The sequence below is a fragment of the Syngnathus acus genome, chromosome 5 (assembly GCF_901709675.1).
Source record: "Syngnathus acus chromosome 5, fSynAcu1.2, whole genome shotgun sequence".
Classification (NCBI taxonomy): Eukaryota; Metazoa; Chordata; class Actinopteri; order Syngnathiformes; family Syngnathidae; genus Syngnathus; species Syngnathus acus.
In genome coordinates this window covers 4,276,220-4,301,459 of record NC_051091.1, presented here as the reverse complement: position 1 = coordinate 4,301,459, position 25,240 = coordinate 4,276,220, and the positions used below count along the sequence as shown (strand labels likewise).

Sequence of the window (25,240 nt, the reverse complement as noted above, 5' to 3'; positions counted from 1 at the left end):
CATCCGGGTTTGAATTGTCCTCTCTCTTGGCTGGGTAAGATTACCCGTCTTGGTAGATACTGTTTGTTTTGACAAAAATAAATTATTTTTCTGGATTTGCGGTGTGAAGTCAGTCGTGAAAGGGGTTTGCATGCTTGTGGAGATTGCCCCGGCGTTTCGCTTCTGTTTGTGTGCCGATGAGCCCGATCCCGAGCGTTGCCTGCCTGCTGGCCTCGGATGTGCCAGCCTGATGGATATTGTGTGTGCGCCAGGCTCGGCGAGCCTTCCCTCCCCTTCCCCGCCCCTGCCCCACTGAAGATTGATCCCTCATTCCCTCCCATTTCTTTCTCTCACTCCCCTGTGTGCCTCTTTGCTTTTATCAGCGTGTGAATAGGTGAAGCTCTCTGGCTCCAACAGATGGTCAGAGATGCAGATGAGAAAGTGTTACCAAAGTAAGCATCGCATAAGAAAAAAAAGTTGAGAGAGCAGGTCAGGTGAAGGATGAAAAAGCCACGAGGATTAAGGGTGACGACACGATGAGGGAATGGGGGAGAGAAATGCGGGAGGGGAGGGCTGGGGGTAAATCAGGCAAAATTGAATTGTAAATAAAGAGAGAAAGTCTCTCCTCCCTCGTTCCCTCCCTCTTGTATTTATCGAGTGTGAGACCACGCCTCTCTCCTTTCACTTGTCAGTGAGCTATCTGCACTGGGGCTGCGCGGGGGGTGGGAAGCGATCCTCACTTCAGGCGACCGGATCTCAACACACCGGACAGGATTAGATGCTACGGACTTGCCGGCGCAGGTGTGTGCTATTCTATTTGTGTGCATGTGTGACATAGGACCAAAATGGGACCTACGTTATGTGTGAGCCTGTAGGTGGTCGCTCGGTCCTCTGTTGGACTTGTCTCGTGTGTAGAAGATTCAGTGCTGAAGCTTTGCCCTAGTTTACACATGAATGCTCTCATCTGTTGTGTTCGTCAATGAGATGTAGCGCTGCTCGTCGGGCTAAGACAAAACTGGACTTCTTTTATTATGCGGCTGGCTTTACCCCGAGCCTTTTGCTACTTGGTATCCAGGGGGCAGAAGTTGCGACTTGACTCTCTTTATACTCTGTTTGTGTTTTCCAAAGTGTTTTCACAACTGTTGTTTACCGACCGCATCAGGATGTTTAATTTATCATCAGATGTGATGTTGAGCATCTGCTGGATGAAATGGTCTCAGCGTTTAGGTGTGGACTCTTTGTCTCAGCTGCTGCTGTTTTGAAAATACGCTACATTGTGTCAGCCTCAGTTTACTCAGCCAAATATAAGCTGAACACTTGCCGAGTCTAAATTTAGAGGCAACTTCAAGGCTATCCCCTGTTGGACACTTTTGGATTGTTTACCTCTTCCACACCTTTTTTTTTTTTTCCCAAGCCACTCACCATCCGTCCATTCAAGGCTCGCCATTATTGCCATCGCTGCTGCCTCTCCCATATTCTCAGCACGCCAATATACTCGCTATCCGTGTTTTGTCAATATCTTTATGGGTCAAGAGCTTGTGTCACCACTTCCCACTAAGCCGCGGAGGTTATGATAGTGGAAGGGGGCTTAGAGAAGTGACCCGAAGGCTGAAATATTCATGTTGGAGCCGGCTCAATGGTCCGTGCTGTTAGCAAGCGATACGGCTGGATGGATGAACAAATGTGAGGATGGAGGGATGCAAGAAAGGAAGGAAGCTCAGGGAGAGACTTGTTCTTAAAGCATTCATTATTTATCGCCACGCACTCTTCCATGGAAGCTCTAAGCCCCACATCAACTGGCCTCTTTTCTCACCGAGATGCCTGCGGACTGAAGTAGCAGGATGCTTCTTCGGCTGAGTCCACCTGTCTGCTTGTCCCCAAAGCAATACACGCTCACGCACAAACGCCCATGCACACCCACAAATGTGCATGACCTTTTTTGCATACTCACTGCATAAATGGCAAGTGAGCACAAAATCACAGCCACTCCTGTGGTAGTGTGTAAGTCTAGTATTTTTCACCCTACCTCATTTCTGAGGCAAATTCAAATCGAGGAACGGCGACCTTGAGACCTGTTGATGTTTGCGGCCAACGTGGTGTGAATACTTAAGTGACCGCGTGGGATTCGTAAGCCGCTCGACGTGCCGATTTGTAAAGTGGCCGGCAAAAATGTGCAGAAGAGGTGGCGAAGTCGCCCAGGCGCTCGCATGAATATGGATTGCATGCTAATGCGGCGGCTGTTGACTCAAGCTGTTGATAAAGCAAAGGACATCGTCCTCATGGCGTGCTATCGATAAACTCATTGTGGATGGATGCGGGCTGACAGGTGGCGGCTATCACTGACAGTTGGCAAGGTGACACCACAAAATGATCTCTGGAGGCATCACAGATGACCAGAGATGCACTGACTTTTGCTCACTTGACTGTCACCATGACAAAAAAAAAAATATATATATATAGAGAGAGATTTTTTTAGGGCTTTACAATATATTGAAAAATATTCTGTATGTACATATACAGTATATATATATATTAGGGCTGCAAAATATATTGAAAAATAAACAGCCGTGAGTCGCACCCGTGTCATCTTTTGTTAACTGGCCATGCTCTGAAGCAGCATCTGGAGATCAGTGTGTAAATCACAGTGCTGCCATTCCAATGATACAATGGCAAGAGGGTCTCTTTTGATATGAGCCCTCACACACTCTCCCATCCCTGCAAGAGCAAATATTGCGCTGTGTGTGCGTGCATGTGTGTGCTTTAATTCCAGTGTGGATGGGATGTGTTTGAGCAATCAAGATTCCAATTATTTCCCCATATGTGTCTGAACCGCAGCGGTGCAGGTGCCGGACGGGCTGCTGCAGCGAGACCCCTGCTAGCCTTTGAGAGGAAATTCACTGCTCTTTCAATCCCATGAGACTCGGCGTCATTAAATAGCAAAGATGATGCTAAAGTCTTGTAATATTACTCCATTTTATATTGGGGCCTTGCTCCAATCAAATTTGAGATCCCCGGGTCGTGGCTGACCTTTTGCTGCAGTTTTGTCGCAGCTGTGAATAAGTTATGACAGTATTAAATCGCTAAAGGCGGCAAGTGGGAGGTTGGCAGCCCTCCCTCTGCAGCGATCCCTGTCGGATAAGACAAATCTCATTTCCATAATCGTAATTACCACCGTAATTATTTTAATCTGCTTCATCCAAAGTTTGAGTGTCAACTATAGATTTGAAGCGTTTTAAAATATTTTAATCTTCTTGTCTCAACTGCCATCTAATGAGTGCAGTGCCCTCCGGTGTCTGCAGCTGGCTCCTCAGGTGCTTCAAAAGTAAAGTAGCAGACACAGGCCGACTTTGTGAAACATTGAGGGCACTCAACGACAGGCTGAGAGGCTTGCACAATGCTCTGAAGATGTGGGGGCACGTTAGAAGAATGGATAAAAACAATTCTCCAATTCGATTTGGATAAAACGTAACTCAAAAGAAACCACCAGATGAGATTTGCGGAAGCAAGAAAATGCATGACAGTATTGCGAAATCTCGCACCTCTCAGTACTGATAACAATGCAGATTTATTTATCAATGAATTAATTAACCACTTAGGGAGTGAAAATACTTACCATAAACACCTACAATATTCTGTGCTATTTTGCACTTTGAAACACTTCTGAGCCCCTTCATATAAAGTTGCGGACATTCTTGGACAAAAATAATGCTGTTGCAGACTTTTGGGAGATTGAGACGTAACAAATAGAGATTCCCGCTAACTACATTCACATTTTCTTCTTGCGTCTTATGTGACAAGTCCCCTTTTGTTTTGTTGTTAGTGTGCTTTGACAACAAGGCTGCTGGCCTAATGGGCCCCCTCATTAAGGGAAATTCCCACATCCCCTTGTGTCAAGTCAATGTATACTTGCAGGTGTGTCACTCGACACGGGCCAATGTCAGCCGTCTCTTGAGGCCACCTCCGGCTCCAGGCTCGAGGCAATGACACCCCGTTGTGGTGTCTCTGTGCCCGCGTATGGACTGCTAATGAGGGAAGCAATCACTGGCCGCCCACTTGCTAATTTCACCATGGGAGCCTCGCTCGCTCGCTCGCTCGCTCGCTCGCCCAGTCATAGTCAGAAAAGCCATCCGCTTATTTTCCCCTTCCCTTATTTCTCACACTCCAACAGGCTCCATTTCTGTGTCCGTCACCCTGCTCATGCCCCACGTCGAGCTCGGTCACACCTCCGGCACGCAGCGTCCCTCCGCTCCATACGTGCCTCGGGGTGCAGCAGCCATTGTGTTGCCGTAATAAGGTTTATGGAATTACAGATCTCTGAAATTGGATTTTCGCACTCTGCCATAGCGGTGCGACTACAGGTTTAAAACCTCGTGCATCAGGGAAACAAGTGACCTCCGACTGAACTGCTTTTCTCTTCGACAGAATCCTCAAGGTAGGCGAGAAAGAACACATGTCAATTAAATCCAATCCGTCAGGAATTGTTTATTCTCCTCCCGAGTCAACTCAACTCATAAACAAAAATAAAACTTTGGCTTCTTTGCTCCCGCAACCTTGACAGCGCATTTGATGTAAATCTTACCCAGTTCATATTTGGATCTACTTTACACGACACTCATGTCAAAGTCGCTATAAATTCTTCAAATATGGCTGTTCCAGGTGAAGAAAGTCATTGGAAATCTTCCATTCTCATCAACTTCTTCAAAAGGTTTTGAGTGGAAGAGTAGTGGGCAAGGAGAGAAGGCAGCAAAGAGTCACATTTAGGTGTTGGCAGGGACTTGGCATTCATTAGGAGTATTCTATAGTGGCGGCTTAGTGAACTCTTAATTGGAAAAGAGAGAGCGTTTGGGATGGGGAGGATCAATAGGGGCAGTCCGGGGGTTCCAGCCCATTGAAATCAATCAGCCTCCTACCAGATGAGGAGACGGCAGACAATCAAAGAAAAGACCATCAGGGCCGCTGCCTGCCCGTTTATCCTCCCGGCCCAAAGTCATCAGGCTCAACCTGAACAGATCCATTCCAGCCCATCGCATTCGGGGGAAGGAAGGGAGGGGCCGAGTGGAATCGAGAGCTTTTCCCTGTCGCTGAATAAATTTGATCTCATTGCATGACAATCCCCATGCAATAATCTTGTAACAAAGCATAGACATAAAAATAATAATAAAAAAAAAGTCTCATCCCCTCCCACCTCTTTTCCAATTCAGTTGCCTAAAACCTTCCTATTCTCTTTCCCTTACTAAGATGCAAATCCTTCTCTGTTCATTACATAACGTTAAAATGATTGTTCCAAATAAAATATGATTAATACTCGGGGATTCTATGGAAATATGAAATGAATCCCCCAGTGTATTTTTACTCTGCTGTTAAAAATAATCCCTTTTTCCTCATTTTCTTCCGGCGGGTAATAGCCATTGCTCTTCCCTCTGACTTTTTGATATATGGTGCTCTTCTTCACATCAAGGACAAGGCCAGGTGTCGCATTTTCTCTCAGTTGTCATGCCTGTCACACGACGGTGTTGCCCGCAGCCTGTTTCAATCCATTCCTCTCTTCCTCCCCCTCGCTTCTTATTTATATTCAACCCGTCACTCCTTTATTGTCACGAGACAAATGAAAAGTATATCTCCCTTGCAGACTGCCGCATTAGCTGGCATACACAAAGTAACGCCCATGTCGTGTTGGGCCAAATAATCCCGTCAAAATAAATCATGTCTGCCGTGTCCTCGTTTTTGTGCCCCCGATCCAGAAATAAGAGCAAAGCGAGCCGTGACAGAGTCCGACGATCTTATTGGGTTTTGAGCGCTCCAAATGGACAGATGGGAGAGATTGACAGGCACAGGTGTCCAGTCACCTCTGTTTGATGCCCGTGAGCGCTTTGGCAGAACCGTACCGGAGAGAGAACAGCTGGGATCAGAGACGTGCCTTGGCACAAATATATATGTGAGCTTACCCGCTTCTCAGGCGGATTCTAAAACTGGCGACACATTTGCACGTGTGTGTGTGTGTGTGTGTGTGTGTGTGTGTGTGTGTGTGTGTGTGTGTGTGTGTGTGTGTGTGTCCGTACGTTGGGCAAAACGTTGGAAAGGAACAATACCCCAAAAGGAGGGGCCGTGCAGCAATTAAAGTTGGATGGGCTCATCTCACACTAGACACTGACACATGCAAAAAAAGTAAGAATTAGAAAAGATAGCAAATCATTTCACTGACTGTATAATGAGTTGTTCCAAATTTACGACTTACCTTAAATGCGTCTTGTCGGCGTTTCATAAAACTCTTCAGAGGGTTTTTGTTCTGTGTTGCCATTCCCAATGTTTATACAGAGAAGTTTTTTTTTAAAAAAAGTAAAAGTATGTCAGAACTGTTTGAAACTAAAGGAGAGAAGTGCTCCAAAACGAAAGTCACTCATTAAAAGACATTTGGACTTTGTGTTTTGCTTCACAGTGAGCGGCTTCTAAAGCAGACAGCGTCCGTCCGGCTCCTCTTGTTCTAAAGGCAGCTAAGCTTAATTGGAGACCTGAGGTAACACTTGTTTTCAAATGACCATTTTGGGATGCGCTCACAATGTGATTGTCATTAGTGTGGTCTATGGGTCATAAAAACATTTTCACTGTGGAGTGAAAGTGAGTTTTGACTTTTCACTAAAAGCCACTAAGCCTTTGCATTACCTGGCTTCAGTTCAGGTAGATAACAATGAAGATTTAACAGGCGTGAAATCGGCGCTCCGATATTCAATGTGTCTGCTTCCTATATATGGTCTCATTTTTTGTTTGGCTGTTACACTAACTGATTTGTATTGGTTCATACGCATGTTTATTCTATCTTATTATTTTTATTATGATTGTATTACTTTTATATATTTATTTATTTATTTATTTACATTTTATTTTATTTATTTTCATTTGTTTACACTTTTATTTTTTACATTTACTCTGTCTGGTTATTTCTTAGTGGATGTACGCCACGGGAATGCGCAGGTGTACCTCATGAATTGGTTTTTCTTCAAAGAGGAATACATTCCAACTCCGATTATTGTTCCCACTTTGGTCCATTTGTCATACCTTGGGTGAGACCAACAATACTTTTGTTAACCTCACCCAATTTATTTTTTATTTTTTATAAATTTGTCACATCCCAGAGACAGCCCAGGCATCTTTTGAGTCCTTGATTCGTCACTTCAATTCATCTGTCTGACAATGATGAGCACAAAGAGGAGAGCGTGCTCATTGTTGGTTCCTTTGGATGAATCGGTGATGGTATGGCCCAGTAGTGGTCTCAGCACATTTGCCCGCTCTGGTTGTCAAGGCTCTATGCTAATTAGGAAGAGACGAGGATAGAGTGAAATGAAAAGATCGAGGAGAGAGTGAGCAAAAAAAATAGAAGCATTAATGAGCAAGGCAAGGAAGGATGGGATTATTAAAGCAATAACTGGAAAAATAGCCTTCACGTCTCAAGGCTTGAAGCTGTAAACCCGCTTTCATCTCTAAACAAGCAAGGAATGTGGGCCTGTTTCATGCTTGAAATTACTTTTTGAGCTCTTATGGGGTTTTTTTTTAGTGGCCTATCAAACAATTATTTGGACATCTCACTGACTGGAGCCATTCAGTGTGAATCAAAGCACGAGAGTCATGTCCAGGAGCCAAATCAAAATTATTTGCTGGCCAGCTGTTCATTTATTAAGTCATAAAAAAATACTGGACAAAGCTGCTCATTTTTGTCTGCATCTGGAAAATAAAATCCTGTTTTTATGGATCACCAGGGGGAAGAACTTTGATTCTCTTTTTTGTCTCAACGACACTATCAGGAGTCGACAGGTGAATGATATGCCTTTGGTAAGCTATTCTGTTTGAGGTCTTCAAGTCCCCAGTATGAGGACACAGCTTCCAATTCTTCCCTTTTCTTCTCTTCTCTGTGGCGCAAGCCTGCTGCAGTGCAGGAAAGCCAAAAGTATTTCCATCTGGAAAATTGTTCATTCGGCATGTGTCGATTTCATCAATCGCATCGACTGGCCTTCCGTTGAGCTTGGTGTGTTTTGTGAGCAAATTTGTTTTTCCTCTCAGCTGCTTGCAGGCGTGTGATCTGACGTACTTTCTCATCCGGCGAGGGCCAAGAGGTTATTTTCCCTTTCCAATGTGACCATCTTGTTTGAGGCTTTTTCTCACCTCCTCCATGGGCGCATGCAACACACCACGCCGTCCCTTCAGTGTCCCTCATTTTCGACATCAGCAAGACTGGAAGTGCCAGCTTGCTTCCATGCTCCACTGATTAGAAGTCAAATATTAAAGTGCTGTGTTGTGAGCTCAGCCTAATTGATTCCTTCCGCATGGTGCACACATAAATGGCCTGACAGCAGGCGATACCGGGCTTTGTCAACAATGGGCACGCTGCCCGGAACGGCACCCCAGTGTAGCCCCTCCCCCCCTGAGTGTGCCAACCTGCGGCCCCACATGCACAGAGGCTGCTTGGCAGACTCCCCAGGCGCAGGCGGCACAGCGGCAGCTCATTGTCGGTGTCATCAGTCGCCTCCTTACTGGCGAGGGAGTGGTTAGCAGTGTGTATTTGTGCATCATGCAAAAAAAAAATTCAGACACCACTTCTCTGATATCATCACAATTCCCGCGCTCTCGCTTGCCCTGTTAACACACCATTAAGATAATTGCTCTAATAGCTTTTAACGATACGCGTTTAACAAGGAGCTAAACAAGCTAAACGTGGATCATCGCTGTCCACCGTTGTTGAGAAAGGCTAGCTATGGATCCCCCGTCCCTCTCTTGGCTACTTAAGCCATGAATTTATTGGCCATTTTATGTGCATCTTGAATGGACCTGGATCCGTATTTATTTTTAATGCCTGTGATGCAGGAGTGTGCAAGGCAAGACCCCGTGTCACGCCGTGTTCACGGAGGACACGCATTCGTCCACGGTCGTCTTCTCATGAATCTGATTGACCTTCTCGCTCAGTGCGACCTACGGTAAATGCTGAAAGGTGCCTATTCATCTCCTGCTGATTGGAACGCTCGCAAAATCTGCTGTTCTGGCTGATGGTCCATTTTCTATAGAGGAGGGGGGGGGGGTTGTCGAGCTTGTCGCCAAGTGCGCTAATTGCACTATTACTGAAACGGAACCACGCTGACATTCATTACGACACGGGGGGATAAACTCGATCAAGCCGTTGCTGTTTTCTATGAAGTGGGAAAATATTCCGAGTGAACACAAATGGAAGGTGGTAAGGAGAGAGCTGGTTGCTATTGGGGGGGTGAGTGTTTGTCCGTGTGGAAGATTTGGACAAAATCCCAACATGTAGCCTTTTCCAGCCATGAAAATCCTCCAAATTTCATACCTGAACGTTTCATTTCGCTGTGACCAATCAGCAGCACAGCTGTGAAACTCGGGGCGGCTTTGGTTGTCAAGGCCACAGAAAAGTAATCACAATGTCCTCTCCCCTGAGAACCCAACAGGGTTTTCATTTCTACCACCGTCCTGCCACTTTGCTGCCATAGATCCCGGGTGGGGGTGGGGTGAGGGGGGGTCTGACTGGGGGGTCGTGATTGCAACCACAGGAGGGGGTGACAGTTGGCTTCCTCTCTGACAGCAGTCTAATCGAGGTCTAATGGGAGTCCCGAAGACCTCTGCTGTTATGAGGGAAGCAGTCGCAATAGAGGGGCAAAAAGGTGAGAAGAGAATAACAGGCCGGTCAACCGTCCCTCTTTCTCTCTTTCATTTGTGTTTGTTTGATTTTTGCTGACTTCTATTTGAGAATCTTTTGACAAGTAAAATGGTGGATGCCACTTAAGCTGCACAAATACTGACTTGTATACACATCACACAAACCTGCGAATTTGGGTTGCCTTTGGCTCATTTTTTTTTTAACTAAATGAATATTTATTCGAACATTAGAAAGCAGACAACCCTTTGGAAACAACCAATAAGAAGTATCCGCCGTAAAGGGAGACGGAATGATTACTAGCTAATCAATCTGAACGCTCATTAAAAGGCTGCCAAGGTCTCGGCAACCCGATACAACATCAATAGTGTAACAGCCACAGTCCTACGGGCATGTTTGGCAAGCTGCTGGCAGCCTCACTGTCATTCCGAGGTGGGCAACATGCCAGGACCCCCTTGGCGGGCCACTTAGGCCTCCCCGCGGTCCCCAAGCACAGGTCAGGACAGACAGATGGACCGTCTGGGCAGCTGTCCCACGGCGAGACCGCAGCGAGATGGATACCGACCTATCGAGACGCCAGCCATGTGCTCTCCCAGTGTGAGGCCCGCTTTGCCAGTTGACTGCAGTAGCGAGACCTTTATGTTTCATTTTGAGGCCCGTCGCAAACTCAAATGCGTCTTTCACATACTACCCGCTGAGCTTCTTTGCTGCTAAACGTTAAAAAAAAACCAACATCACTAGGTTTTGATACATCTCCCCAAATTCCTGCTGGGAAAGCCACATTGACAGAATCATTCACTGTGGTGATTTTGGAGCAAAGCGCACACACACAGTGGAAATACACGTAAGCAGCTGAGCGGAAAAAGTCTGTGTAATTTCAGGTCTTCCCTCTGTGCTCCAATCTTAAACCCCCTGTGTGGCTCCAATAGGGGAGGGAGCGAAAACCCCATTAATCCCTTGACAAAAGGTCCCACAGAAAGCTAGCTAGCGATGCAAGGGGTTACAACAGCGAATGGGTGGAGAGCAAAAGTAAACGTGCGCCCCTCACCTCCTGAGCCCCAACTCCCAACGGCATCCTTATATATACAAGATGAGATAATGCACCCTCCAACTGTCATCACCCCACAAAATAGTCCACCACAGTCAATGGCCTTGAAGTAGTCCAAGCTGTTGTTTGTCATCAAATGAATTTTCCTCAAGTCTCCGGTGATCACTTCCGTGGCTGTTGAACTGTAACTTCCAAACATCTTGGTGATTTCCTCTGTGAATAATTCAGCGGGATAGAAAGCCTTGAATGGATGCTGGGTGTAATCATGGCTAAGCAAAAGCCATTATGAGAAGTCCCTGTTGCAGATGTTAATTAGATTGCGGTCATGATAAAAAAGCAAAAAAAACAGAGTTAAATTATCTCAGAGCCAAATTATCTAACACGTTCCCAGTATTTAAACTAGCTGGTCATGTTTGAGAAAATTAATATCACGATTTCTTATGTTGATAGATGTCAACAAATCCCAACATGTCTAATTGGTTTTAGCAGGGTCGAAGTCACGCGCATTGACGTCTCTGGGAACTTGCTAAATTGGTCGTAGCAGCGCAACAATGGCGGCTGACTGATTTGTCTGTAATCCATTTGACCGAGATGTGATTCACCGTCGGGGGGCTTTGCTCGTTGTTAGTAAGTGCCAATAAGGGACGGCCATCACTCAGCGGGCTGTCCTGTCCACCAGCTTGCTCGCTTGTTTCAGCTGTCAAGCCCCGGCTCAAAGGAGCGAGGCCACTGGGCCGCTCTGTCACAGGAACCACAAATGGCTCCTTATCAAAACCACAATAGGACAGAAAAGGCTGCGACATCAGCGGACTGTAAAGCAGCCGATCGACGTGGACGAAAAAAAAAATGCTCTGATGTGAAAACAGTTGCGTGTTTACAAAACGCCATTGACGGGCTCTTCTTTCTTCCTTCTAAATCCGTGGGGGGGGGGCTAACCCCAAGTCGGGCACAATCGGGGGTCTGTGTGTGTTTTCTCTGTGTTCTCTTTTTCGGGGCTCTCTTGGAGCATACCACCGAGTTGCACGGGAGGAGGGGCAAATGTCGCGACCCTTCTTTGGGACCACCACGCTAGCGCTACATGCCACTTGGTTGTCCCGGATACAGCCAAATGACAAGCGTCAATGTCATCGGAGGCGGGGCATAAATTCAACCAGCACAAAAAACATCGTTATATGGGACGTGGCCGCAATCCAAGTACAAATTCACTTTTGTTGGATGAGTGAGTGTGTTCAGTGTGGAGGCGACACAAAAGGCAAATCGGCGGGTGCTTGATGGCCCAACGCTGGGCGCGACAATGCGCACTCTTCATATTCTGTGCATTCACAGACAATTAGTCTGACTCTTGTCCTGGTCTTTTGTCAGGGGAAGATTTGATGTCTGATACACAGCATTAGTGCATGTTTTTTTGTACGTATCACTTTCTGTGTGTTTGGGGGACATTTATAGTCAGCAGAGCGAAGCCGGAGAATCCGTCACAGCTCTTTTGTTCTCTGAGGAACATTTCCCCACTGGTCCTTGATGTCTCTCTAGCTTCTCATCCTCGCCTTTTTATTTGCCAGTAAACTCTTCACCAGGCATCCCATCTCACAGAGTCAGAAGCATTTAAAAGATAATGGACCTTGTAGATCACAGACTTGCCGAGATGGCACACCGGCGTGATTAGTAGTTATTATCTAGGTCTGGGTGAAGTCCAAGCTCTTCAATTGCTGGGAAGCCTTTCAAAATACAGCAAAACCACTCCAGAGCTTATTACACAAACTGGAGGTTCAACTCACTCGTAGTTGTGGATTTCTTTTCAGCTCAAACTGTTCTATTTCTGGAAATCGATGTCCAGTATCTGCCGCAAGAGTCAGAGAGGCACTCAACGCCTACTGGCGAGTTCACATGATTTCTTCTTCTGGCAAGGTAGAAGGAAAAAATGTCAGGCAAAACTTGAGAACAGTGACTTGGAGACTAAAAATACAGTTGCCCGTTTTCTGATCTGTATCATGCAATCTCTGAATCACAAAGTGCCTCGTCAAATTTGGTGATTTTTCATTTTGTATTTTTCCCCTGCTGCCCATATTTGACTCATGTTGACAATGTGCATGTTTTTTTTCTTTCTCTTTCTTACAATTGAAGACCTGCCTTTGTTATTACCTTCGCGTGTATGAGGTCTACATTTGAATATAATTTATTTCATGAAATTATAACGTTCCCACTCAGTAGAATCGAAGCACCCACGCATGACTCTCTCTCTCGCTCTCTCTGTGCTGCGTTCTGCAAAACCTTTGGCATGCACGTATTTTTCTATTGTAACAGCTTCCACTATTCTGGGAAAGATTTATTAGAGTGTATCCGCGGGAATTTGCTTTACATTATTACGGTTGCTGGATGTTGCGCAATAAGCACGACTTTGCGCCGAGCTCTAAGCTTTTTTTTTATCCAGGCAGGTTTTTATGAATGTACAAAAAAATGTATACTTATGCTGATGAATTTATTTGGAAGCTGCTGCTCTAAGATCACAACAGTTTGATGGACTACCCCCACCCCCCAGATTGAGTTCTAAAAGTTGGAGTTGACTTTTTAAAGTTACATTAAACTCTGTCAAGCAGCGTTTTACTCTTACTGTGGAGTCATCAGACTCACTGCAGGATTAACAATGCGTTAAGCACCTCATTTGCTCTCATTCCTCACCGATTGCCCAAACAGCACATTCCACATCGCATTAAGGATTAAGAAAAATGGACCCGTCGAGAAAAAAAAACACAATCAGTAAATGTTGTACGGCGGCGAATGCCACTCAACGCAACCGTTGACATTAAACGCAAGTCTGATTCTCACAATTTATTTTAAACTTGGATTGCTAATAGAGAAATGACAAGCAGGTTCTGACAGCTGCAAAAGTAGCGAGCTTATCAGAACCGTAGGCAAATCTAAATGAAATCTTAGCGTAGAAGCGGAGCTCAGCTTTTGCATTTATCTCTGTCATTCTCCAACATTGCACATTAGGAAGTAAAAGCACATCTTGGAAAAAGACAGGCGAGAAGAGTCAGAACCCGTGTTGAAATCAAAATGTATCAAACTGTTGGTGTATACTCCAAGTATCCCCATAATACCAATATAAACTTTTAGTAGCGTAGGAGGCCTACATTTTTTTTTCCAACTTTACAGCAGTAGAGCAAAAGGTGATGATGAAAGATGGCTGTTTAATATTATGCTAAAAAAAAAAAAGGGTTCAAGACTGTTTCGACAAGTCCGAATTCATTCTTCCGAGTCCACAGCGATACACGGCCAATTTGGCTTTCTCGCTCCCTCTCACGCACAGCAACTGACAGAAGTTTGCCTCATATAAATGTATGCCGTTGCAGAATTTACATCTCAATGCCAACTTTTGTTGGTAAATTGAAGGGTCCTTGGGGATTTCTCACATTCTGTTCCGAGGGAGGCGTGCCAATGGGAACAAAGTCACACTTGAGCAAAGCCCTGCCAGCCTCAATTACCGCCAAAAGAATCGGCTCGGTAGCCTTGCGGCACACAACCTTGTTTTGTTTTTTAACTTTCATATTGCTTATTTATTACAAGCAACAAAATATCGAACATTCTGATGTCGAGCAAATCTGAGCTGGTGTTTTTTCAACGTGTCAGCCTCGAATGTTAACGTCGACTCCATCTGCGACTGAGGTGCTTCCGCTTTGTTCCTTCCTGACTACGCGCCTCGAGCTTCGTTCCTTTCTTCATGCCTTCTCCGTCTTTTTCCCTGCGCCTCTTTTGCTCTCAAAATTCGTTTGCGAGAAAGATATGGAGCCTGGCCTTTCTCATCCCCGTCTCGCATACAAGATCCCACCGACGTGATTAGATTGAAACGTGGATGTGTCTGGACTTGTTTCCCTTCAGTTTGTAACAAACATCTACCCCCCACCCCCCCACCATGTTTTTCTCATATTCTAGCTTTCAATCTGTCTCAGGGGGTGGCAGAAGGGATGAATCAGACTTTTATGCCTCGCAACACCCCGTGTGTTTTATTTATAGGGGAACAGTGCATTAACGCCTCGGCAAAGTCTTTGGAAGATTTATCAAGCGCTCGCTGCCTGCCTCGCTTGAGTTGTGAAATTTAAAAGTGCCGATGCGTTATTGGCCAGTGTGACGAGCCGATCCGGTGCGCGTAGCCACCCGTGGCACGGCGGTCTTGCCATGGCGACACTGTTGTCGCTGCATTTATAATTCAGTTTGTTCAATAAAAGATGTGCAAGCGTTAAGTTTTTATCGAGTGATGCGGCGCCCCCGCTGTCTTGAGCCTCTTACAAGCGCATGACTGAAGAGCACAAGTTTCCTTCGCCGGCGGCATCACTTTGCATTAGCGTCCCCTTACGTGATCCGTGTTCCCCGCGCATGCTTTTAGTAGCTCATTCCCTGTGATATCATCTTCTGCCCTTTCTACCTTGTTTGCCAGCAAGTGCTAAGATTTTAAAGAGTCTTGCCGGGAGTTACTTATGTTGTCCCCAGTTTGAATTGAAATAAAATATGTTCTTTTAGAGTGACTCAGCTATTCAACCATGCGCAAAGAGCTGAAACAGGAATGAGAAAGAGAAACACCATGGCTTCCATGTTGACACTCTTTGTCTGCTTGGTGATTTTATGCAGGCAGATAATAAAGGGAGATGAAAGAGCGTATGCGGGGAAAAATGGAATCGAAAGGAATATGGAGCTGATAAAAGCCTGAAAATCCAATTAGTCCTTTCGGTATCAAGTGGGTCTCTTGGGAGAAATGTCAGGACATATCCTCAGCCGCAGCATGTCAATAATCCGATAATTCACATACTCCGCTATTGATGGAACACCAAGTCATGTTGAGCTTCAAATGTTTTCACGGGACCAAATTTGGCACCTTTTTGTCGGCTTTGTCCGCAACGACTCGGAAGATCTATCAAAGGGAAACGCTGAACATTGCAAACCACAAATGATGAAAAGTGGACTTGGTCGCAGTGGATCGTTTTCATTCCAGCACACTGAGTTCATTCTTTGTCAGCCTTAGATGCCCTTGAATCCGTTTTCGTCACCGGGTATTTGCTGCTGGTTGCAGTCGCAGCCTTTTAGGGGAGTTTCTTTCTGTTGCCAAGCCTTTTTTTTTTTGCTGCGCGGTTTCATAGCTGGTGTTTTTTCTCATGCCAAAAAAGTCAAGGCAATAAAAGCAAGGACAACATTCTAGTCATGTGGTCTGCTTTCCCGTGCTCATTATGGTTATTTCGAGTAAACCAAAGTAGATGAAGTGAATGGCAGCCATCCGTCCGACATTACTTCTTTATCTGTGTCTTTATCGATTTTTTTGGAGCTCTGCTCATCTGTGGCTCGTTGATGTCATCTGAGGTCATGTCTTTTGTCTAGTCATTTGTTAAACCCCGCTATATTTCAGTGGTGCTGCTGTAAAGGAAACGCAGGAGTCCCACTGGACTCTATTGTTGTTGTCTTCATCTGCAGACAAGAATCGTTCTGGCCACATCCTCCTCGAGGTTACACGCACGCACGCGCGTACGCAACACGCACGCTTTCCTCTTTCTGACAGCCGAGCGTCTCGGCAGCCATGCTTCAGCTGCCTGCAAAGTGTTTATGATTCTGGTCACTGGGGTGTCTGTCTGCTTTGATTGTGTCATTAGATAAACACATTATTGCGGCGCTTTAGTTCTGCTTGGCAGCTCAATCGATGGCGTGGGGTGTTGCGTTCTGTAATTCGGTTTATTTAGTCGGCTCTGTGGGGTTTTATTCATGTAATAATTGCAACGGTGTTATTGAAGGTCGATGTTTCCTGTAGAGTGTTTAAAAATAACTCACTGCAGAGTGATGCCTTTAATAGATAGGTTTCGGCTAAACTACCGAGGTGAGTAATTACTGCACACTGCCATCGTGAAACCTTTGTTGTGAGCCTTTAGTTCATCGTAGGCTATTGTGTAAATAGCTAATCATCACAATGTACTCTGTATTATTTTGCTTTGTTTTACTCACTTGTCTAGCAATGCAAATGAGAATCTCAATTGCCTTGACTGCTAATTAAAGTTTGATAAAAAAATGTTTGGATAAATACATATACATAAATAATAGTGTTTTCCTTTTTTTTCATGTCATGCTCAAGTCACCCACATATCAAAGTAAATATGTTGCATGGAAATGAATTTTTTTTGCACCTTTCACTTGTAGTGTTGCGTTTACTGACGGCAGTAATATTTTTTCTCGTGTGCACATTTTTAATCAATTCGAGTTTGATTATTTTTGGAATCTTGCTGCTAATTGACCTCTGCCCCCATTTCCATCCTGTCATCCCCTTATCCTTTTGAGTCCACCTCTTTTCCCCATTGCTCCCTCCCTCCCTCTCACAGGGTGGTGGGGGCCGAGCTGGCCCCCAGCCCAGGCCCATTAGCCCCCTTCCTTGCAGCCATGTGTTCATCACCAGAGATCATTACACCAAGCCAATGACACCACTCTAATGCATCATTAATGATTGATTAACGAGCTGAGCTCAGCTCAAACGAGCGCATTCGTATGGAAGAGCGGCCCGGAATGGCTGCGTCAGGCTTGCATCTGCTCTTTCTCACCCGCTCTCTGTATACGTGATGCGCATCATTCTCAATCCGGGCCTTGTCTCCCAGGTCGAGGCAGCGGAGCGCAAAAGTGGCTGTGTGAAACCCGGGACGGAGGTGGAAGTGACCAGCGTCATGGCAGAGCTGCGACTTTCCACCCCTCTTCCACTTCTCCTCCTTCTCCTCATCCTTGGAGGAGTTCTCCCAGCGGCACAGGGTTCCAGTTATCTGTCGGGCTATCGCACGAGGTCTCGCCTCCAGCGGGACCGGCAAATTCGCAACATTCGACCAAACATCATTCTCATCCTCACAGATGATCAGGATATCGAGCTGGGTAAGAGTCTTATTCTATTTGGGCACTCCATCTGTCCGTGTCCATCTCCCATGCACATGATTATTCTGTCCAGAACCAGAAAGTTGGCCTCGAGCAGCCTCTTGGCACTGTGACAACTGGCTTAGTCAAAGTCATGTGCCTCGCTTTGCCTCCCTCTCCCATGGCTGGCATGAAAAACAGGCCGCCTATGCCGAGCATTGTTAAGGTGCCAAACGCTTGCCTTCTCCCTACCCACTTAGGGTCTTTAGTTGGGATTGGACCAGAGTGGCCGCATAATAGCCCGGGTGACATCTTTTGTCCTCCGTTGATGGCTAGTGAGAAGACTCTCGGTGAAAAGCAGGAATTTATGGTCAAGCATCTGTTTCCCCAAACAATTACCATCAGCTTGAAAAGCCTTTACGACACACGAGTCCAAATGGGTCACACTTAAGCAAAAAGATTGATTCTGTCATGGCTGCGCACGTCTTCTTCTTCCCGCCATCCGATGTAATGGCTTTATGTTTATTTTTTTTCACTTTGTACCCTTTTACTCCCTCTTCAACTGTTGTCTTGTCGTGTTTCTTTCATTTGTTTCTGGCTCTCACCCCTCCCTTCCACCCTCTCCTCTGTTTTGTCCCAGGCTCAATGCAGGCCATGAATAAAACTCGGCAGATCATGGACAAGGGCGGAACCCATTTCACCAACGCTTTCTCCACCACGCCCATGTGCTGCCCGTCGCGCTCCTCCATCCTGACCGGCAAGTACGTCCACAACCACCACACCTACACCAACAACGAGAACTGCTCCTCGCCCTCGTGGCAGGCCCACCACGAACCGCACACCTTCGCCGTGCACCTCAACAACTCGGGCTACAGGACGGGTAAATGTCCAAACAGATTCCAAACATCACATCATTTATTATGCATAATGATGTGTGTTCTTTCTGGTTGATTGACTAGCTTTTTTCGGAAAGTATCTCAACGAATATAACGGCTCCTACGTGCCCCCTGGCTGGAGGGAGTGGGTAGCGCTGGTGAAGAACTCGCGCTTCTACAACTACACGCTCTGCCGAAATGGAGTTCGAGAGAAACACAGCAGCGACTATTCAAAGGTACCTTTGAAAATTCAATTTTGTCGCTCTGACTTTGTGGCTCATTTTTATCCCCGTGCCCCAACCACAGGATTACCTAACGGACGTCATCACCAACGACAGCGTCAACTACTTCCGAATGTCCAAGCGGATGTATCCCAACCGTCCGGTCATGATGGTTCTGAGCCACGTTGCCCCTCACGGCCCAGAAGACTCGGCCCCGCAGTACAGCTCCGCCTTCCCCAACGCTTCGCAGCACATGTGAGAACTTAAGCGACCTTCCCAACGCACACATCAAGCGCACTCCAGTCTAACTTGAATTGCCCGTGAAGCTTTTCTTTTTTTTCCTATATGCAACTCTGTTCAAGCCATCTACTTATGCAGCTCCACTTTATGACCTTATTAATCGTCACTGACGAGCACAGAGATCCATTTTTACATTTTGACACGCACGGCTATAAACTCGCTCGTGAGTCATCTTCACATTGAAGCTTCATTTCATTCCACCAATAATTCAATAAGAAATTCAATAATCACATATGGGTGATCTCGTCCTCCACTTGCAGGGATGTTGTTGGCAGCCGAGCCTCTCGTGAGTGCGGCTCCGATTTATTTGGCTGACGTGTCGTTCGCACCGTCGGCGCCGCTGTAACGAGTCCTGCTAATTTGTTCCATTTTGTCAGGAGAGATGTGAATGTTGTCAAGCTAATGATGACAGACTCATATCGTCCGACACAGTAGAGCGCCATTGTCTTTTCGACGCCTCGTGCTCCTTCCTGACTGGTCGACCCATACCGCTGGCTAATAGAAGGTCCGCTATGGGCCTCAAGGGAGAATTCTCGGAGCAATAATTAGACTGTGTTTTGCACCCCCCTCCCTTCTTGATGAATCTAATCCCCCCCTAGCATCATTAACCTGTGCCACGCAGGCTATAGGCGCTGAATATTTCTAAATTCGGCCCCAGTGCCTTCCTACAAACTTTTAATTGCTCTTCTTCCATACATTTCCATCCCTTGGGTCATTTTTCAGTCTGCATCTCCCGCCTGTCCTCAATGAGCACATTCGGAGCGCCAGTGATTTCCTGTTGTCCTCTGGTGATGGACCTTCCCACCTTGGCACCTTGTTCACACTACATTTCATTTGCTACCGTGAATCCAAGCGCACAACTTCCGCCTTTATTTCAGTTTCATCGATCCCATTTAAGAGATTAAATTCATTTGCTTCTAGAATGGCCTTGATTTAGTGTTGTTTATTTCCAAATAATGAAACATCCATGTGCTTTGGAGAGGATATTGATCAAGCGCATTGATTGTGCTGCTTTGCATTTTACATGTCTGGCAGTTTAGCATTGCATTAACATTTTTCCTGTTAGTTTGCAAAGAAATAGGTCAGCAGAAATCGACAAAGGTCATTACTGAAAAGTTTCCATGCTGTAGAGCGCAACATGAGGTCAAAGACAATCCATCCACAAAATCTAGCCCAGGTTCTCAAATGTTAATGACTTCAAGTAAGATTGCATTAGGAAGTGGAGAGAGAGTTTTGCCAAAGGCCGGGTAAGGTCATATAAATAACCAACGTCTATGATATCACGGCCGGACATTGTAAATTACTGTTGCCATGGTAGCGAGGAGCTCCATCGATGGCGGGCTATTCTTTGCCGTAAGTGCATTCTGTTCGCCACCTTTTGATGTCGGTTGTCATCTCACAAGATATGTGGAGGTGTCTTCATCCCAAAGCACCTAAATTGTATCATTTAAGCAGTATTGAATTTCTGAAATTCCACTTTAATATCATTTCCAGTTGAAGATCAATTATGACAGAAAGTAGCGCTCCCTCTTTTCCATCTCAGAAAATATTCTCGTCTCTTCTCCTTCCAGAACGCCAAGCTACAACTACGCTCCGAACCAGGACAAACACTGGATCCTCCGCTACACGGGGCCGATGAGGCCCGTGCACATGCAGTTCACCAACATGCTGCAGCGCAGGAGGATGCAGACCTTGCTGTCTGTGGATGACAGCATGGAGAAGGTGGGAGGGCAAGCACACAGCCTCTTTACGCTTTGGCAAAGAAACACTGTACATGCGTCAGCGCACCCGCAGAGAAGAAAAGCAAACCTTGAGACTTATTAATATATTCACCGGCGCACTTCCGTTTTTGGTTTAAACTTGTGCTGCAAAGTATTTCTTTTCATCCCTTTTAGCTGTATAATGTTTTGGTGGAGACAGGCGAATTGGACAACACCTACATCGTCTACACGTCGGATCACGGCTACCATATTGGCCAGTTTGGGCTCGTGAAGGGCAAATCCATGCCTTATGAGTTTGACATTCGCGTTCCTTTCTATGTACGAGGGCCCAATGTGGAGCAAGGTGCCATGTGAGTGACAGATTTTTTTATTCATACAACTGTGGGTGATTTTGAGCTCCTCTGAAATTCCAAAGCCAGGTAATGTTTTGCATTTGTTGCCATGTAGTAACCCCCATATGGTCCTGAACATTGACTTAGCACCAACTCTGCTGGACATGGCCGGTGTTGATATCCCTGCAGACATGGATGGAAAGTCCATCCTCAAGCTGCTCGACACCGACAAACCAGTGAACAGGTGACTGTTTATATTTATTTAAGTTTAAAATAAGGTTTGAAAAAGTATGTTTTTTAAATGTATCTATCTATCTATCTATCTATCTATCTATCTATCTATCTATCTATCTATCTATCTATCTATCTATCTATCTATCTATCTATCTATCTATCTATCTATCTATCTATCTATCTATCTATCTATCTATCTATCTATCTATCTATTTATTTAATTTTATATACAAAGGACAGTGTGTGCATTTCCTCCCACTTGAATGCTTACAATGTTTGTTCTCCCTTTTAACAGGTTCAATTTGAACAGGAAAGGGAAAATGTGGAGAGACTCCTTCCTTGTAGAGCGAGGGTAAGTCTCAGTGCCACTTCAATTACTACATGTTTTCATTTGCGGCGTTGTCCTCTGCTGACAACAGCCTCATCGTCCCTGACTTCCTTGCTATGTTTCAATTCTTTGTTCTTACAGAAAGCCTCTGCACAAGAGGGCCGATGGGAAGGAAATGGCTCAGGAAGAGAACTTCCTGCCCAAATACCAGCGAGTGAGGGAGCTGTGCCAGAAGGCAGAGTACCAGACTTCCTGTCAACAGCCGGGACAGGTATCTGTCACACATATTGGTCATTGTACTGATAAGATTTGATGATGAAAGCATTCGAAATGCGTTCAAATGCGTATTAATAAAGCAATTAGTCTTTTTGCTTTCACATGAATATCAACGTTACGTTTCCCACTAGAAGTGGCAGTGCGTGGAGGACCCTTCTGGCAAGCTGAGGCTTCATAAGTGCAAAGGCATGGCCAGTCTCTATGCCCCCCGAATGCAGGCCCTGATGGCCAGCGGTGGTCCCCAGCTGTCGCTTTCGTCCACTGCAGACGGCTGCGACTGCGGCAACATAGGCTTTAAAACAGCCGTCTTGAAGCGAAAGAAAATGCTCACTAAGAAAAGTAAGCTTTTTTTAAAATTACTCACTATGATATAGTTTTTTTATTGAGATGTATGTTTTTTGCTTTCAATGTCCTTGCAAATCCATATAATATGGGATATTATTTGCAACTAAAACAAGGTTTTGAAGGGTCATGAAAAAAGAAAAATGGACCTCTGCTGCCATCAAGTGGTCAAAACGAGACATGTCGTTTGCCTGATAGCATCGTTGTCAAGTCACGGTAAATAGAAAATGAACTAAGTGCCTCGGCTCTATAAAGGCTGGGAAACACTGCACTCATGTGGAAGTGGTGCATATTACCGTAAAAACGTTTTGGGAAATTTGCAGCCAACAAAAATTATTTTTCTAATCATCTTAAATTACTCTTAAATCATGATATGCAGTGTAAGCACGTTTTTATTGTATTTTCTATTTTTTTCTCAAAAATAACAGATATTTTTTTCTCATCATAATCAAAGCTCTCCGTCTTGCCCTCCCCAGAGATAAAATCCATCAAGTCTGCCTCTAGGCAGCGTTGGGCTCGCTCAGTGTCCTTTGAGCTGGATGGAGATATGTATGCTGTGGATCTTGAAGAGTCCCACCGTCCCGCAGTGTCCCACAACACCACTTGGACTTCGGACAGAAGCAGAGGAGCGTGGCACGAGGAGGATGATGACGAGTTCAGCGGCATGGGCGTCACAGTCAGGCCCACCACTGACAACAGTGTGACTTCGCCTCCTGCCCTCAAAGTCACATACAGGTTTGTATGCACATCTAAAAATATCACATCCTTCACATGAATTGACACCTTTGGCGTTTTTTCACGACAGATGCGCCATTCTAATGAATGACACAGTAAAATGCGACGGTGGCCTCTATAAGTCGCTGCAGGCATGGAAAGACCACAAAATGCACATTGAGCATGAGGTATGGTTTTGATTGGATTCTTAGAAGACTTTCTACCTTGCTTAACTCGGCTGTGTGTGTTGTTGTTGTGGTCGCTAGATTGAAACCTTGCAGACAAAGATAAAGAACCTGCGTGAGGTCAAAGGACACCTGAAACAGGTGCGACCAGAGGAATGTCAGTGTAACGCTCCCAAGTGAGTATTAATCTCTGGCTGCCGCTGGGAAACTCAGAAGAAAAATCGGAGCTCAACTTCCTCCACACTTTTCTCGATCGACCACTTCATGACTTGATCTGCTTTTTATTACCCGACAGTTGAGTCCAAATGTTTATAGTGAGAGTTTTCATTATTGTCTTTACAGCTATCTGCTCAAAACTAAAGAGAACTTTCTGCTGGGTACTGGACGCATACATTCGATGAGGTACATATTATCGTGTATGGCTAAGGCATTAATGAGCAGCGGATGTCTGCGTTTTAGCTTTTTTTTTTTTTATCTCCTTTCATCAGATTGCCAAAGCAGAAGACGCAGTGGCTGCAGAAGGAGCAGAAGCGCAGGAAGAAACTCCGGAAATTCCTGAAAAGGCTCCAGAACAACGACACTTGCAGCATGCCGGGCCTCACTTGCTTCACCCATGACAATCATCACTGGCAGACTGCCCCCTTCTGGACAAGTAAGAAATTGCACACAACATTTCTGGCTTACCTGTTGTTGAGAGTTGGGGAGTTTTGTTTCGACCAAAATAATGCTTTGCCGCCATTTTGTGGCACCAATTGTAGACCTTGTTGAGAGGCATCAATTACTCATGGATTTTTGTTTTTCGTGGCAGGGCTCAATGAATACATGAACTTGTCACTTGTGATGGGCGTTTGCTGGAAAGTTGGCCTATGTTTAGCTAGCGCACATCCCAGGACAGCAATGATGAAAACAATAGTTTGGCTAGCTGCTGTGATTAGCTTTTTCCATCTCTCTCAGTGGGGCCGTTCTGTGCCTGCACCAGTGCCAACAACAACACCTACTGGTGCCTGAGGACCATCAATGACACACACAACTTCCTCTTCTGTGAGTTTGCCACCGGCTTCCTGGAGTACTTTGACCTCAACACGGACCCTTACCAGGTACGTCCTACATTGAGTGTGCGCAATCACATTTTCCATCCAGAGACTTCACATTTGTTATTGTTATTTGGTTACGTTTGGATTGTCACGGCAGCTGATAAATGCTGTCAGCACCCTGGACCGCAACGCTTTGAATTCGATGCATCAACAGTTGATGGAATTACGGGCTTGCAAGGGACACAAGCTGTGCAACCCCGAGAAGGGTGAGCGTACCCCGAGGCAAACGTGATGGATTGCAGCCGCTCCGCTCATGTCAGAGTCAGACTAATGTTGCTTCCATTTGCTTTCAGGAGGCAAAGAGCGAAACTACTTTAGTGAATACAGGTATTTTTTTCCCCACTTTTCTTTCTTCTGATTACTTTTACAAACGCCGCAGATGGAATTCACGTTACAATAAGAACTCGGGGAGGTTTCGACTTTCCTGACGTGTCTTTAGTTGTTTTCCTGCTCAAATTACTTTGCCGAAGTTCCAACTGCCATGAAAGCCTTTTTACTCATCCACGAGCAGAAAATACAAGACTTACATTGAAGTCTAATTTCTCTAATCGCTGCTGTTTGTGTGTGTGTGCGTGTGTTTGTGTGCGCGTGTGTTTGTGTGCATGTGTTTGTGTTTGTCTCCTTGCATTCGCTCTGCACGTTCCCGTGCTGTGCATGCTTCAGGCCGGTTTATCGTCGAAAGAGGCCAAAAGTGAAGAAACCATCGTCCAAATCGCTGTGAGTCTGTCAGAAGCCATCTGTCCTTTTCGTAGCACGCCGAGCTCTGAGCGTCTTGAATTGTCCGCTTCCTCGTATGCTGTTTGTCCACACCACACTCTTCAGACCATGACACGTGACTAGTGAGGCACTAGTTGACATCTGCGTGCTACTAGTCCGACGGGTGACATTATAAGACTACCCGCTGACATCAAGTGCACGCTAACGTCAAAGACAAAAGACTTCCACATCTACCGCAAGTGACTTAGCTTTGCACAAGTAAAGCAGGCTCATCTTTACCCGCATTGCAAACATGTCAACCTCTTCATTTCAGATCTGTTACGTTGCGTCCTTACCACATGTCTCGTTATTGTCA

At 45.6% G+C, this 25,240-nt stretch overlaps 1 protein-coding gene across 7 annotated transcripts in view; it reads left to right on the top strand.

Moving 5' to 3' along the window:
* Positions 1-25,240, top strand: part of sulf2a (sulfatase 2a) — a 32,127-nt gene that overhangs the window by 5,650 nt on the left and 1,237 nt on the right. For 2 of the 7 annotated variants that reach the window (XM_037251804.1, XM_037251810.1), the window contains 19 exons: positions 17,303-17,567; positions 18,187-18,426; positions 18,506-18,657; positions 18,728-18,897; positions 20,514-20,664; positions 20,838-21,013; positions 21,111-21,239; positions 21,525-21,581; positions 21,699-21,828; positions 21,965-22,172; positions 22,652-22,910; positions 22,981-23,077; positions 23,156-23,250; positions 23,417-23,476; positions 23,563-23,726; positions 24,029-24,171; positions 24,266-24,374; positions 24,462-24,495; positions 24,832-24,885. In XM_037251804.1, coding sequence (XP_037107699.1) covers positions 17,303-17,567; positions 18,187-18,426; positions 18,506-18,657; positions 18,728-18,897; positions 20,514-20,664; positions 20,838-21,013; positions 21,111-21,239; positions 21,525-21,581; positions 21,699-21,828; positions 21,965-22,172; positions 22,652-22,910; positions 22,981-23,077; positions 23,156-23,250; positions 23,417-23,476; positions 23,563-23,726; positions 24,029-24,171; positions 24,266-24,374; positions 24,462-24,495; positions 24,832-24,885 — 2,693 coding nt within the window. Of the gene's footprint in view, positions 1-645; positions 781-4,323; positions 4,412-6,415; positions 6,494-17,302; positions 17,568-18,186; positions 18,427-18,505; positions 18,658-18,727; positions 18,898-20,513; positions 20,665-20,837; positions 21,014-21,110; positions 21,240-21,524; positions 21,582-21,698; positions 21,829-21,964; positions 22,173-22,651; positions 22,911-22,980; positions 23,078-23,155; positions 23,251-23,416; positions 23,477-23,562; positions 23,727-24,028; positions 24,172-24,265; positions 24,375-24,461; positions 24,496-24,831; positions 24,886-25,240 lie in introns of those variants that run through there. The other 5 variants (XM_037251809.1, XM_037251807.1, XM_037251808.1 and 2 more) reach the window with 5 other exon arrangements.